Raw genomic sequence first — 12,518 nt, 5'->3', positions numbered from 1 at the left:
TTCTAAATTTTAAGAAAAATTAGTCTTGCCAAACTGTTAAAATTCTTAAAGTAAATATATTTTCAAAAGTATTGAACTAGTAGAACTCTGAAATTGAATAAATTGGCCATTCTCCTATCCCATATTTCTGCATCTCAGCTACATACATAAATATAATAAGGTTAGTTTATGTATCAAATATAAAAGGACAATAGATTGATATTCTTTCATATATAATATATACATCCATACAAACAAATATACTTTAGGACCTGCGTTTTTTTTTGTGTGTGAGCAAAGAAAGTGGTAAAATAGACAGCTTACCGTGGATATTAAAATAAAAAAAATATTGGATTAAAACCAGTTTTGTTATCCCCGAGGGTCCGATTGATTGGTCAATTCAGATGTATACTTACCTACCATTGGTATCTAGTCTGTCATTGGTAATTTGTATTGTATGACGTCTTTTGTATACGCACTATTCAGCTTCGTTTTTTTGAAAAATTTTAAGCTGTTGTCTGGTTTCTGTGCTCCAAAATTGCAGAATTTGCATATATTTAGTATAAATATAGACGTAGAAATATCCATAGACACAGTGTTTCGCCCTTTTAGAGCTCATCAGTATGGCTCAATTCATCAGAGTTAATTTTGCACGTGGCAGGCTTGAACAATAGAATTATTAGAGAAGAACTATAGTGTGAACCCTTTTTTCGTAAATCTGACAAAGGAACTCCTCCCGCTGACAAAACACCTAAAAAATTTTCGAGTATATAATTTCTAGAAAGCTAACTTTATATTAAGGAATTCAACAATACATAGCTAACTTATTAAAGGATTTGTAATATGCTTTACACTATACTAGAAAAATAAATTTTTACAGGATATAATTTATGTGAGAAAAGCTTTATCTTAAGAAATACGACTATTTACAGCTGACTCTTTATATGAACAAAATGAAAAAAAAATATGCCCTTTCTTCTTACCCATATGTGTACAGTGTATACACAGTACAACGCTAGATCCTGTTGAAAACGTAACGAACGTACTGTTGTATTGCTATTTGTTGTTATTCTATTTTTATATAATTTAGTTCGAGGTAAACATGAAACAAACTATGTATTTTAAATGTTTATAATAGATATGAATTACGAATTAAAGAATATAAATCATGTACATTTAAAGTCCGAAGTATTATTTTTTTGTTTTAATAGAAACTCAAGAAAAAACTATGATTTTATTAATTTAAATTCATAAAGGGATTTTTATTATTTTATAACGATTGCAATAGATTAAGCATATTTATTATTAATGCACAGATAAAACATAGATGCGAAACAACAATATGAAGGCAGTACTTCATGTGATGGACTTGATTCGAGTAAAAGTTGAAAGAACAGCTCTAAATAACTCTAATGTGTAAAACTAGAAAATTTCAGTTTAATTTAACCAATGACAAGTTATTAAAGTTCTGCCATCCTCCTGCAGAATTTCACATTAGACATTATTTCTCTAGAGTAATCACTCTACTGCTTGAACTGGGAACCCTTAGATTACCAGGCCAACACCCTACCCATTGCGCCATTACCCCATGGCGAGTAAGGAATGAAATTTCGACCAGAGAGCTCAACCAACTTATGATTAGTTGGGGGCCTTGCACTTATAGCTAATTAGTACGGTTTTTCATTCCCCTGAGAGTGCTCTAGTTTAGCCTAATACCTTGTAGAAATAAGTATTTGATTTTATTAAAACAAGGTATTGCTTAATGGAACGAAAAACTATTCTTGGTTTAAAAAAAAAATCATAATAGTATACAATAACATGCAGAAAATTAAAACACTTTAACTTTAATAATATTAATTATACCCCAAGAGTCAAAATATATATCACATGAAATTGAAAGATCCTGTATCCCTGACTATATCCGCATAATCAAGACTTGATAAATTAATCTACATCCCTTTCATTACCCAAATATATAGTCCCTGTATCTCTAACTAGCTCTTCATAATCAAGACTGATTGATAAATTAATCTACATCCCTTTCTTTACCCCAATATATAGTCCCTGTATCTCTAACTAGATCTTCATAATCAAGACTGATTGATGAATTAATCTACATCCCTTTCATTACCCAAATATATAGTCCCTTTATCCCTGACTAGATCCACATAATCAAGACTGGTTGATAAACTAATCTACATCCCTTTCTTTACCCCAATATATAGTCCCTGTATCCCTGACTAGATCTGTATAATAAAGACTGATTAATTAATAAATCTACATCCCTTTCTTTATCCCAATATATAGTCCCTGTATCCCTGACTAGATCTGTATAATAAAGACTGATTAATTAATAAATCTACATCCCTTTCTTTACCCCAATATATAGTCCCTGTATCCCTGACTAGATCTGTATAATAAAGACTGATTAATTAATAAATCTACATCCCTTTCTTTACCCCAATATATAGTCCCTGTATCCCTGACTAGATCCACATAATAAAGACTGGTTGATAAATTAATCTACATCCCTTTCTTTACCCCAATGTATAGTTCCTGTATTCCTGACTAAATCCGCATAATCAAGACTGGTTGATAAATTAATCTACATCCCTTTCTTTACCCCAATATATAGTCCCTTTAACTCTAACTATATCAAATAATCAAGATTGATAAATTAATCTACATCCCTTTCTTTACCCCAATATATAGTCCTTTTAACTCTAACTATATCAAATAATCAAGATTTTTTTTTTAATTCAATATCTTTATTTCTAATGAAACAAGTCATGGAAACATAACAATTACTTGATTACGTTCAAATACTAGAAAATCATAAATTTTGTTCAATATTTTAAACTGGTTTTACTCAGTTGTGATTATTTTTTTTGAATATTTTCTAACAACTCTGTCCCACTGCCCGGGATATTCTCTTTTCATTTTGTTAACCACAAGGCGGACCTGAATTTGATTACAGGTACAACTTCTGCCGCACTTGCCACTTCGGACTGCATCTGGTGCCTCGTCCTTCAATTTGGTTCCTAAAGAGTCACAAGCGCCCACCCCAACAACACAATCCACATTTTTGGACACAGCTGTGGGAATGAAATTCTTCAGTATAAACTGGACGTCTCTGTCAACCGAGCATTTCATAGAGGCAGCGACACCAACACAGATCAAAACAAGTAAAACCTTCATTTTTATAAATTTAGGATGATTAAAACACTTTATTTGACAGATAATAATAATGAACTGACAGATAATAATAATGAACTGAAATAATAATAATGAACTGAGATAATAATAATGAACTGATAATAATAATGAAATAATCAAGATTGATAAGTTAATCTACATCCCTTTCTTTACCCCAATATATAGTTCCTTTATCTCTGACTAGATCTTCATAATCAAGACTTGATAAATTAATCTACATCTCTTTCTTTACCCCTATATATAGTCCCTGTATCCCTGACTAGATCCATATAATCAAGACTTGATAAATTAATCTACATACCTTTCTTTACCCCAATATATAGTCACTGTATTCTTGACAAGATCCACATAATCAAGACTGATTGATAAATTAATCTACATCCCTTTTTATCCAAATTTATAGTCCCTTTATCCCTGACTAGATCCACATAATCAAGACTGATTAATATATTAATCGACATCCCTTCCTTTACCCCAATATATAGTCCCTGCATCCCTGACTAAATCCGCATAATCAAGACTGATTGATAAATGTCTCTTAAGCATTACAACGCATGTAGTGTACACATATTTGATACTTATATTTCTAGAAGCGTAGCTATTCTTCTTTTACGTCCATACGTCAGTCCTTTTCAAACAGAATATGATTTTTTTCTATCGAATTTATGTTAGATATATGTTACTCTATGATATAATATTTTAGCATGTTGTTTTGGGCTACAAAAAGGACGAACATATAATAATAAATATACTTCATCTAAAAAGATAATATAGGTTAATCAAAGATGAGAACATCCATACGAAGCAAACCTAACAATTATATAGAGCATGTAATAACAATTGAAATATTTGCATGATATAAAAAGCTGCTTAGAAATCTGATTTCTCAAATATACATCTATTTCAATAATTTAAAGACAGACAAAAACTAACTAAAAATAGATGATAATTTGATTTTTATAAAAAAATCCATAAAAGTTGCAAATGAAAGTACGTACAGGTTAGTTAAAGTTCAGTCATCTATATGAAGAATCAGCCAAGAAAATCATAGTTTGTCCATATCATTTTTAAGAACAGACATGTATGTATTATTTAACAGTAGCTTTACTACTAAAAAGCTTGATAAAAATGATAATATATAAGGCAAACATAAGTTGTATGTTGAGTTATAATAATAATGATATCTATTGATGAAAAGTCATACATTGTCATCCATACATACTTATCTTTCCCTGATATTTTCCTCAGAGAGAGAGAGAGAGAGAGTGGGTGGGGACATTGGCCTGTTTAATACACAAGTACCCACATAAGTTAAATCGTAACGTTTTAGGTCTTGTGAAGGAAGCGAAGTTGCGGGTTTCGTCATTTTTATAACCCCGCGGGGCAATCATTAACATTTACCTAACCTAAGATAACCTTTCATAAGCTACTGTAAAAATACGATGAAACCCGCAACTTGATTTCCTTCATATGACCCATGTTTTCTTATTCGTTGGTTTAAAAACTTAGGGACTTTAACTGAATTATGATAGGTTGATTCATTAAGTAAAGCGCACAAACGTTTTAACCACTAATTGTAATTCAAAAATGGATAATTTGTGTACGTACAACATAGTATCTGCCATTGTCTTATACTTTTAGATCTCTGGATTTTCCTTCATTTTCCATCATAATAATACAATCAGTATTTGGATATTCTTTTAAGGTTCAGGTAGTATTCGCATTAAAGGAAAACAAAATAGGGGGAAGGAGTTAAATAACTGTATGTCCCGACCCTAAGGACCATGTGACTACTTTCAATTGGGTCAACCATAGAGTCGGAAATATTAACACAGCCAATCAATATAAAAGAGCAGAAAACAATTTGATAGCAGACGAGTAAGGGATCAAGGTTGTTGCCTGGTTATATCTCTATATTTATAGATTTATTGTATACGAGACCGTGGCTTAACATGTAGACATCCGCTCATCGTCAGGGGTTGGTAGATTCGAACATTGGCACAACATTACAAATCAACAAAAGACATACCAACGTTTCTACTGCTCCTGTGACAGATGCTCAACATGAATTGCTATATTTGTCTAACTCATTACCATGCTGTGAACGAAAGCAAAGCCCGTTCCAATGAAGACAATGTTATAAGCTTGCAGTAGAGTTGCATAATTCCCTATTATCCTAAAATGAAATAAAGTTTTCTTTATTTTCACTATATTACAATTTTTTGTTTTTCCAAAAAGGGAATAGGTGCTTTTAAAATATTCCATAAAATTGTGATTAAGCTTCTAGTCAAATGGGCTTATTATAAGTCTAACTGTTCTTAATGTTGACCAAACGCATATTCAGTGGCGTGCGAACCAAAGGGGGCATTTGGGGCAATCTCCCCCCCCCCCCTAGCGACCAAAACGCCCCCCCCCCCTGCCCCCCCCTAAATGTTGAAAATGCCCCATTTTGCCCCCCCCTGGTAAACAAAAATGCCCCTTTTTGCCCCCTACCCTACAAAAAGCAAAACTATCCCAGTTTCCAAAAAAAAAGATCAAGAAATACTCAACAACAAAAAATTTTGGCGCTTCGCGCCAAACAGACAGTTACTATTCAGTTAACCTTACCAAATTTTTAAATTAGTGTAGAAATTAGGTTATAATCTTTTTTCACTGAACATAACAAACCAGGTAATAGGAAGTATTTTATTTTGTATAATCTAAACTTTTTACCAAAGAAATTTTGTACATCCCCAATGATGATACACAAAATTACCCCTTATATAGATTACAATCAGTGGATGAAATGTATGGAGACTCGACTTAATTAACCAACCAATCAAAATTCCATTAAAGTCCCCAAAGTTGTTAAGCCAACGAATAAGAAAATTTTTATGAAATATTGGGGACTAGTGTAATAAATAGCCCAAAACCCCTCCCTCCCTGCATATTTGAAGAAAAAAATTGCGCTGCGGGCCCTTCCAAATGTTTTTATTTTATATAAAAAAGAAACAGCATTGATATTTATCTAAGCCTTTTTCTCAACACTGTATGTCTGTCTAAATGAATAACTATATATGATGTCATATTATTTTCAGGATAAGTTTACCATTTTTTTTGTGTACATACCCTTACAAAAAGACATGTTTTTTTTTATGGCAATTTTCATTAAAAACCCTTAAAACTAACTACACTCTATATTCCTAACTTGATAAAATACGCCACTCTTGTTGTCTTTAATTGATTTTAGTTTTATATATATTTTCAGGTGCGCTTCACGCACCGCCCTTATAAATCATTGGAAACACCACTTAAAGGGACTGTGAACGTAAATTTTTCTCATCTTAATATCAAATCTTAACATTATCTCATTCATAATATCTCACAGATAGAGCAAAACGCGCTTTTGTTTGCTTAAAAAACGGCTTTTTCCGACGATTTTTATAAGGTAAAGGGAAAGGAAGAAATTTTCCGTATTATATAAAATGTGCATTAAATTGCTTTTTTCTCCCATTATAGCTAAAATTAAACTTTTTCACATAGTTCTTGACTTTTCCTAACGGTTAAGCTGGCTTTTAACATAATCCTTGCTTTAAACCAATGTAAAGTTACTTAGAAATTGATAAAATAAGCAATATTTTTTATTGAAAACCAAATAAAATAACAAAGCTAGAACAGGTTATTTTATTAGTATCCAATTAACTTTAGATGGCCCATCTCTCGCCCACCTTTAATTACAAATTTGTAAATAATAAAGACGCAATATTTCTTTATAAACAGTCTTATAAAAGTGTAAACTAATTATTGAAAGTGGGTTATTTATTGTCCAACACAATAAAAAAGGATATTATTATTTCAAATAACCTATGAGATTCAACCCTTTGTAGACAGTGAGGTATTTTTTTGTCAATAATACGAATTTAAAATAGGTCTTTATTACCTAATTACTAAGTTATAAAAAATCTAATTGGCAATCTTATATCATAAAATAAATCTTTAACAGTAAGTAAATTGTTTCAACTATATATGACAAGTTAAATATCCCTACAAACATTATAAGAAACAAAAACATTCAGATTTTCCCTGTTTTTTCCCTTTTCCCTCCCAAAATACCATAAAATCAAGGCATTATTCTTGGATATTTTTGTTAATAGGACGTTTTTGGTTGATCAGTGTAGTGAAATGTGATTAGAAAATGTTAAGATTTGATAATCAGATGAGAAATATTTACGTTCACACTCCCTTTAATCAAAAATTAGCAGAGTTTTAAAGTGCCATTTAAAGAGGGTAGGATATGTTGATATAACTTTTAGCTTCTCTATAATTCAATATGGCTGTCAGTACGTAATGCTAAGGGGGAAATGTGATTTTTTAACTGCAATTAAAGATAGAAGGCTAAAACTTAATGTTAACATTCCCACCATTATGGAGTATAATTAACTATTAAAAATTCATAGAGGTCAGACTGCTTTTGGCTATTTTTGTATCTTTTAAATTTCGGGTATAGTCCCTTTTGTGACATTGCCTCTTAAGGTGCATTTCGTTGTATTTTCACAGTAGCTTTTCACCTATTTATAGCTCCTGCGGGGCCAATTGCCTAACCCTGCGGGGAAATCACCTGACCTAACTTAACCTAGAATAACCTATTAAAAGCTATTATGAAAATACGACGAAATGCCCATTAAGAGGCATTGCCACAAAAGAGACTATACCCCAAAGTTTTCCATATTTCTAAGAGATTTTTATATCTGTAGATGAAAGGACAAGAAATTTTTTTTATTTTTTACATAGTTCTTTATATCTTTGGTTTTTATGGTACAATAAATTTTTTTGTGGATTATAAGATTTAAAAAAAATAAAATTTCTCGCTTTTTCGAGCATCCAGTATGTAATTTACTTTGACTGCCATCACACAACATACAGGAAAAGGATTTGTGACTTTTTCTATCTAAAATATATATTTATTTCAAAAGATGCTCTTTAAATCTACTTGTCTGTATTCTTATTTATGATTTTTTGTGCTTTGCTACTTAAAGATGTTGTCATCCTTGTTGTCATACAATAAAGAAATATTTATAATCAGTTTTACATATTAGGTTAATTTTTGGTAAATTATTTCCAAAATAAGTGTTTTTATCTCCCCCCCCCCCCAATTTTTTTTAATAAGGTTATTCATCCTTTCTGCTAAGATTTTATAACATCCCCTTCCACCCTTAAAAAATGTTTTGTGGGGGGTGGGGGGGGGGGGGAAGGTTAAATTATCTTCTGTACTTTTTTTTCGAAGATGCTTTCTAGCTCCCTTCTCTTCGGTCATTGCAGGGTGGGGAGAAGGGATGGGGGAGAAGAGATGGGGGATATAAATGGGAAATAGGGATGGGGGAAGGGATGGGGAAGAAGGGATAAGGACTAGAAGGCCCATAATCAAATAATCCCACCCCTTAAAACGCCCTTATTTAAAATTAGTATATATAATCAAAATGCCCCCCCCCCTAAAGCAAAGTGCCCCCCCGTGGCACTTTGATTTAGGGGGGGGCAAAATTTTACAAAATCTCCAAAATGCCCCCCCCTAGACAAAGTGCTTCGCACGCCACTGCGCATATTATAATTAAACGCATATTTAAAACCTGTTTGACATAATAAGCGCATTTGGCTGGAATCTTACTCACAACTTTACGGAATTTTGCGAAAGTTACTTTTCCTTTTACTATTATAGATTTACAAACCAAGAAATATAATTCCTATTTTAAAAAAGAAATTATCTTTGTAAGAGAATGAAAATTAATTCATTTTATTTCCGACAGTTCATGTAATGTAACAAAAGTAGAAACAAATTACCTTATTTTTAGTTTATTTGTAGGCGAAATGAAAAATGTTTTTCAAGCAAGAAAGTGTATGAGAGAGAATGAGAAGGAAAGAGATAGAGAATTATAAGATTGCACTTTTTATATAAAGATAATCGTATGAAATATGTCCTTTTGTATGGGGTAATAAATTTAAGTTTTTTGCCTAGTAATGCAATGTAATCAAGGGTTGTATATAGGACGTGTCACCCGCCATTTCCAATAAAACTAAACAACAACCATAACACCTAATAAAAACAAGGATGACTGCAACCATAAAAGTGAAGTACTGAAACGATAGGACAAACGGACATTAACACTTGTATAGAGTCCGAACTGAATAATCAGAATATAAATGTATAAGATTCAAAGCAAATATATAAGTAAATTTGTTGAAAAACTGCTTGATACAATATAATGTTTATGGACATACTTACATCTTTATGACTTGATAGAGTTGCTTTGCTTATAACATTATACTTTGTTGTCCCAGGAATCAATATACCAAAAATCAGATCAATCGGATAATTAGATCACATAAAAATTTGTTGTTAGAAAACTAAACAAATTAACATGTTTGAAATGGACGTAGGGACTAGTAATGATTATAGAGTTGCTACGCTTTCTAAATAGTACCTAACTACTAAAGGAATCACCATGCAAAGTTAGAAATCGATAGGACAATTCTAACATACCTAAATTAACGGAAAAAAGCTATATGTCTCGGACGGACGGACCGATTTTAATTATAGAAAAGCTTCGCTTTTTAAAAGCTATAACAAAAACATATTATTTTCATTCTAAGCTCAAATTAACAACTTTTGAACGCCATTGAAGTTTGATAGGCCTCATTATCATTTACCATAGAGTGCAGCCAGTCGGCCTATTATTTAATACCTATATTTGCAACAACTTTTACCACATAGAATCTTCAATTTTTTAACATTGGCAAAAGGGCCTGCTTCAAGATCAGTGTCAGATCTATATATGAAATACACGTCTATGGGTGAGCTCCTTGTTAATATAGTCAACAACCCACAATTTGCAGACTCATACCATCCGACCCTTGCAAAATTTACCAGCTGTGAGCCCGCAGCCCGAAATCTAGGCGATTGGAAAACCCTGGCTAAATGTATGCAAGTGTGTAAACATAGAATTACATTTATATATTTTATTTAAATATGCACATAAGATTTTAGTTGCAAAACAGCTCTCTATTATGTAAAATAATTGAAAAATTTGGATAAAAAGATCATGAATTATGTATATTTTCCATTTTTTTATATTTGCTGTTTATATATTTGTTTTATAAACCTTAAACGTTGAACTTTTAATATCTTTTCGTTTATACAAACATAATAAATATCTAATTTCTTTCTTACAGACAATTATAAAGTAATTTTAAATAAAAATAGAAAATAAAAATAGAAATATTGTGCAGCTTTTTAACAATTTTTAAGTGATTTTAGTTAAATATTTTTTGTAATGTATATTTTGTATTTTTGGCACCTTTTTCTACCTTAATAATTTCATGTATTAATTTGTTTAATTCATGGTAAAACCTTAGGGTGCTGTGTCTTTAGCGAGTGTATAGTAATATAGGTGTTATATTGGAAGAGGGGTCTTAAAGAAATGATAAGCCCAGAAACAATTATAAATATCCATTCACTTAACCTATTTGGAGAAAGTAAGGATTACGAAATATAATAATTTTTCTCTTATTTATTAGAAACCGATTAATATTCTGTGAATTAGAACCAGTTCTCATCCATACGAAAAAAATCTGTCCAGCATCGTATTATATTCAGTATCTACGAATCTAAAAATGTACAATCATAAGATTAAAACCAGATTTCTTGGCCAGCGCCTTCGGCATCTCTAAGCTGTTTATAATAAAATGCGAGAAGTAGTTTATCCTTAGACAACCATCTCTTAATTTAAGAAGTTATTTTTTGATAAATTAATCAACTTTTGCTAAAAGTTTTTTTTCCCAAACTTATTATTTATTTCAGTTTTCCTTTTAAGATACAAAAACTATATATATCTGAACCTATTTTTAAGGGATACAAGGAATAGACATTAGCCGCTAAATTATTTTCTTGGTCCTAATTTTAATGTGTAAAACTCTTATAAATGTTGAAGTTTAGAAGGGTTTTAGATAAATTGAATTCCCAATGAATCCCCCCTCCTCCTGATATTTATATAAAGCTGTAGAATAAGAATACGATTCTGAGCAAACAAAAAGTTTTACAAGAGTTTTCCAGTGGAATGTTTAATCTACCTTGAAAAATCAATAAAATCCCTTATACTTTGTTTGGGGCATAACAGGACCCCCCTTTCCCCTAATCCACCAACCAAAATTTATGATTTTAGAATAAACTATTTATGACACATAGTAAAATAGACATACATATATACATGACAGAAATAATCACAAACAAGCGGTAAAATTGATCATGATTAATTAATTACAGTATAACAAGGTTAATAATATCCAAATAAGACAAAAAAATGAAAATACGTGTCAAAGGACTAAATAATCTCTCTCAAGGTGATATCTAATGTAGAGGGGGGACGGTAAATGATTGCTTCCCAAAATCTAAATACAACTTTTTGAGAGGTAATTGGGTTTACAGTGTCCCACCAATAAATTTATTATTTTTTTCATCATACTTTGGAATTTATTTTAATTCTTTTTGTCCAATGTCTCATACAGCCTCATCATATTAAGTCTTTTTCAATTTATGAAGCAAAAGATCTTGAAAAATACTGGTCTCAATTGGTTGTACTTTTCTGAAATACTATATAAATATTTTGGGGCGGTTTTATGCTATTTTACTGACCTTTTCCAGAGATTTTGGGGGGGAGTAAGCAACAGGTTCATTTTAAAGTTTAAAGTCTTAGGCATAGGGTAAATGCTCCACTAAAAAAATAAATTTGGAAAACAATTAAGGAGGGAGAGTTTAAAGGTTACCGCAACAAGACCCTGGGAAAATGTCTAAATATCCTAGTCAATGGAAAGGAAAATGTATAAACCTCAGATTTGTCAAATAATTTTGCTGCTCTGACCTTTCCGTTAATACATTCAACACATTTTCTATTACAACATAAAAATATATATAAAATTTGCTTAAATATAAATTGGTAACCATACACAAATTAAAATTTTTTTTTCAGCTTTAAATGTTAAATTTATTTCTTCAAAATGAATTAAGAGATCAAAGGAAATATTTAATTGTGTTCCATTATCAAATAGAAAACGTGACTGATAAAATATGATATTTTGCAACTGTTTGACGATTTTGCGTTTAATTGATTTATTTCTTTTATTAGTATTAAATATCTTCACCCTAATTCTATGGTTGAGGGTAAGCCTTCTTCTATGTTTTCTTGTATTTTTATTAGTTGCTCTAAAAACAAATTTAATTCTTGAGCCATTTAAATTTCAGGTAACTTTGGAAGGTGCAAAAAATACACAAAAGTATACATTATACTCCAAGCACA

At 31.1% G+C, this 12,518-nt stretch overlaps 1 protein-coding gene across 1 annotated transcript; it reads right to left on the bottom strand.

The window, feature by feature from the left end:
- Nucleotides 1-2,725: 2,725 nt before the first annotated feature.
- Nucleotides 2,726-3,235, bottom strand: LOC145305110 (uncharacterized). Its single transcript, XM_080146732.1, has one exon. The coding sequence runs from the start codon at nucleotides 3,175-3,177 to the stop codon at nucleotides 2,845-2,847; it is 333 nt and encodes a 110-aa protein (XP_080002858.1). The 5' UTR covers nucleotides 3,178-3,235; the 3' UTR covers nucleotides 2,726-2,844.
- Between the last annotated feature and the right edge of the window lie 9,283 nt (nucleotides 3,236-12,518).

This window comes from Acartia tonsa, chromosome 2 (genome assembly GCF_053477335.1).
Source record: "Acartia tonsa isolate MP-2025a chromosome 2, ASM5347733v1, whole genome shotgun sequence".
Classification (NCBI taxonomy): Eukaryota; Metazoa; Arthropoda; class Copepoda; order Calanoida; family Acartiidae; genus Acartia; species Acartia tonsa.
Note: the sequence above shows the minus strand (reverse complement) of the source record. Positions and strands in the feature narration are given on the sequence as shown.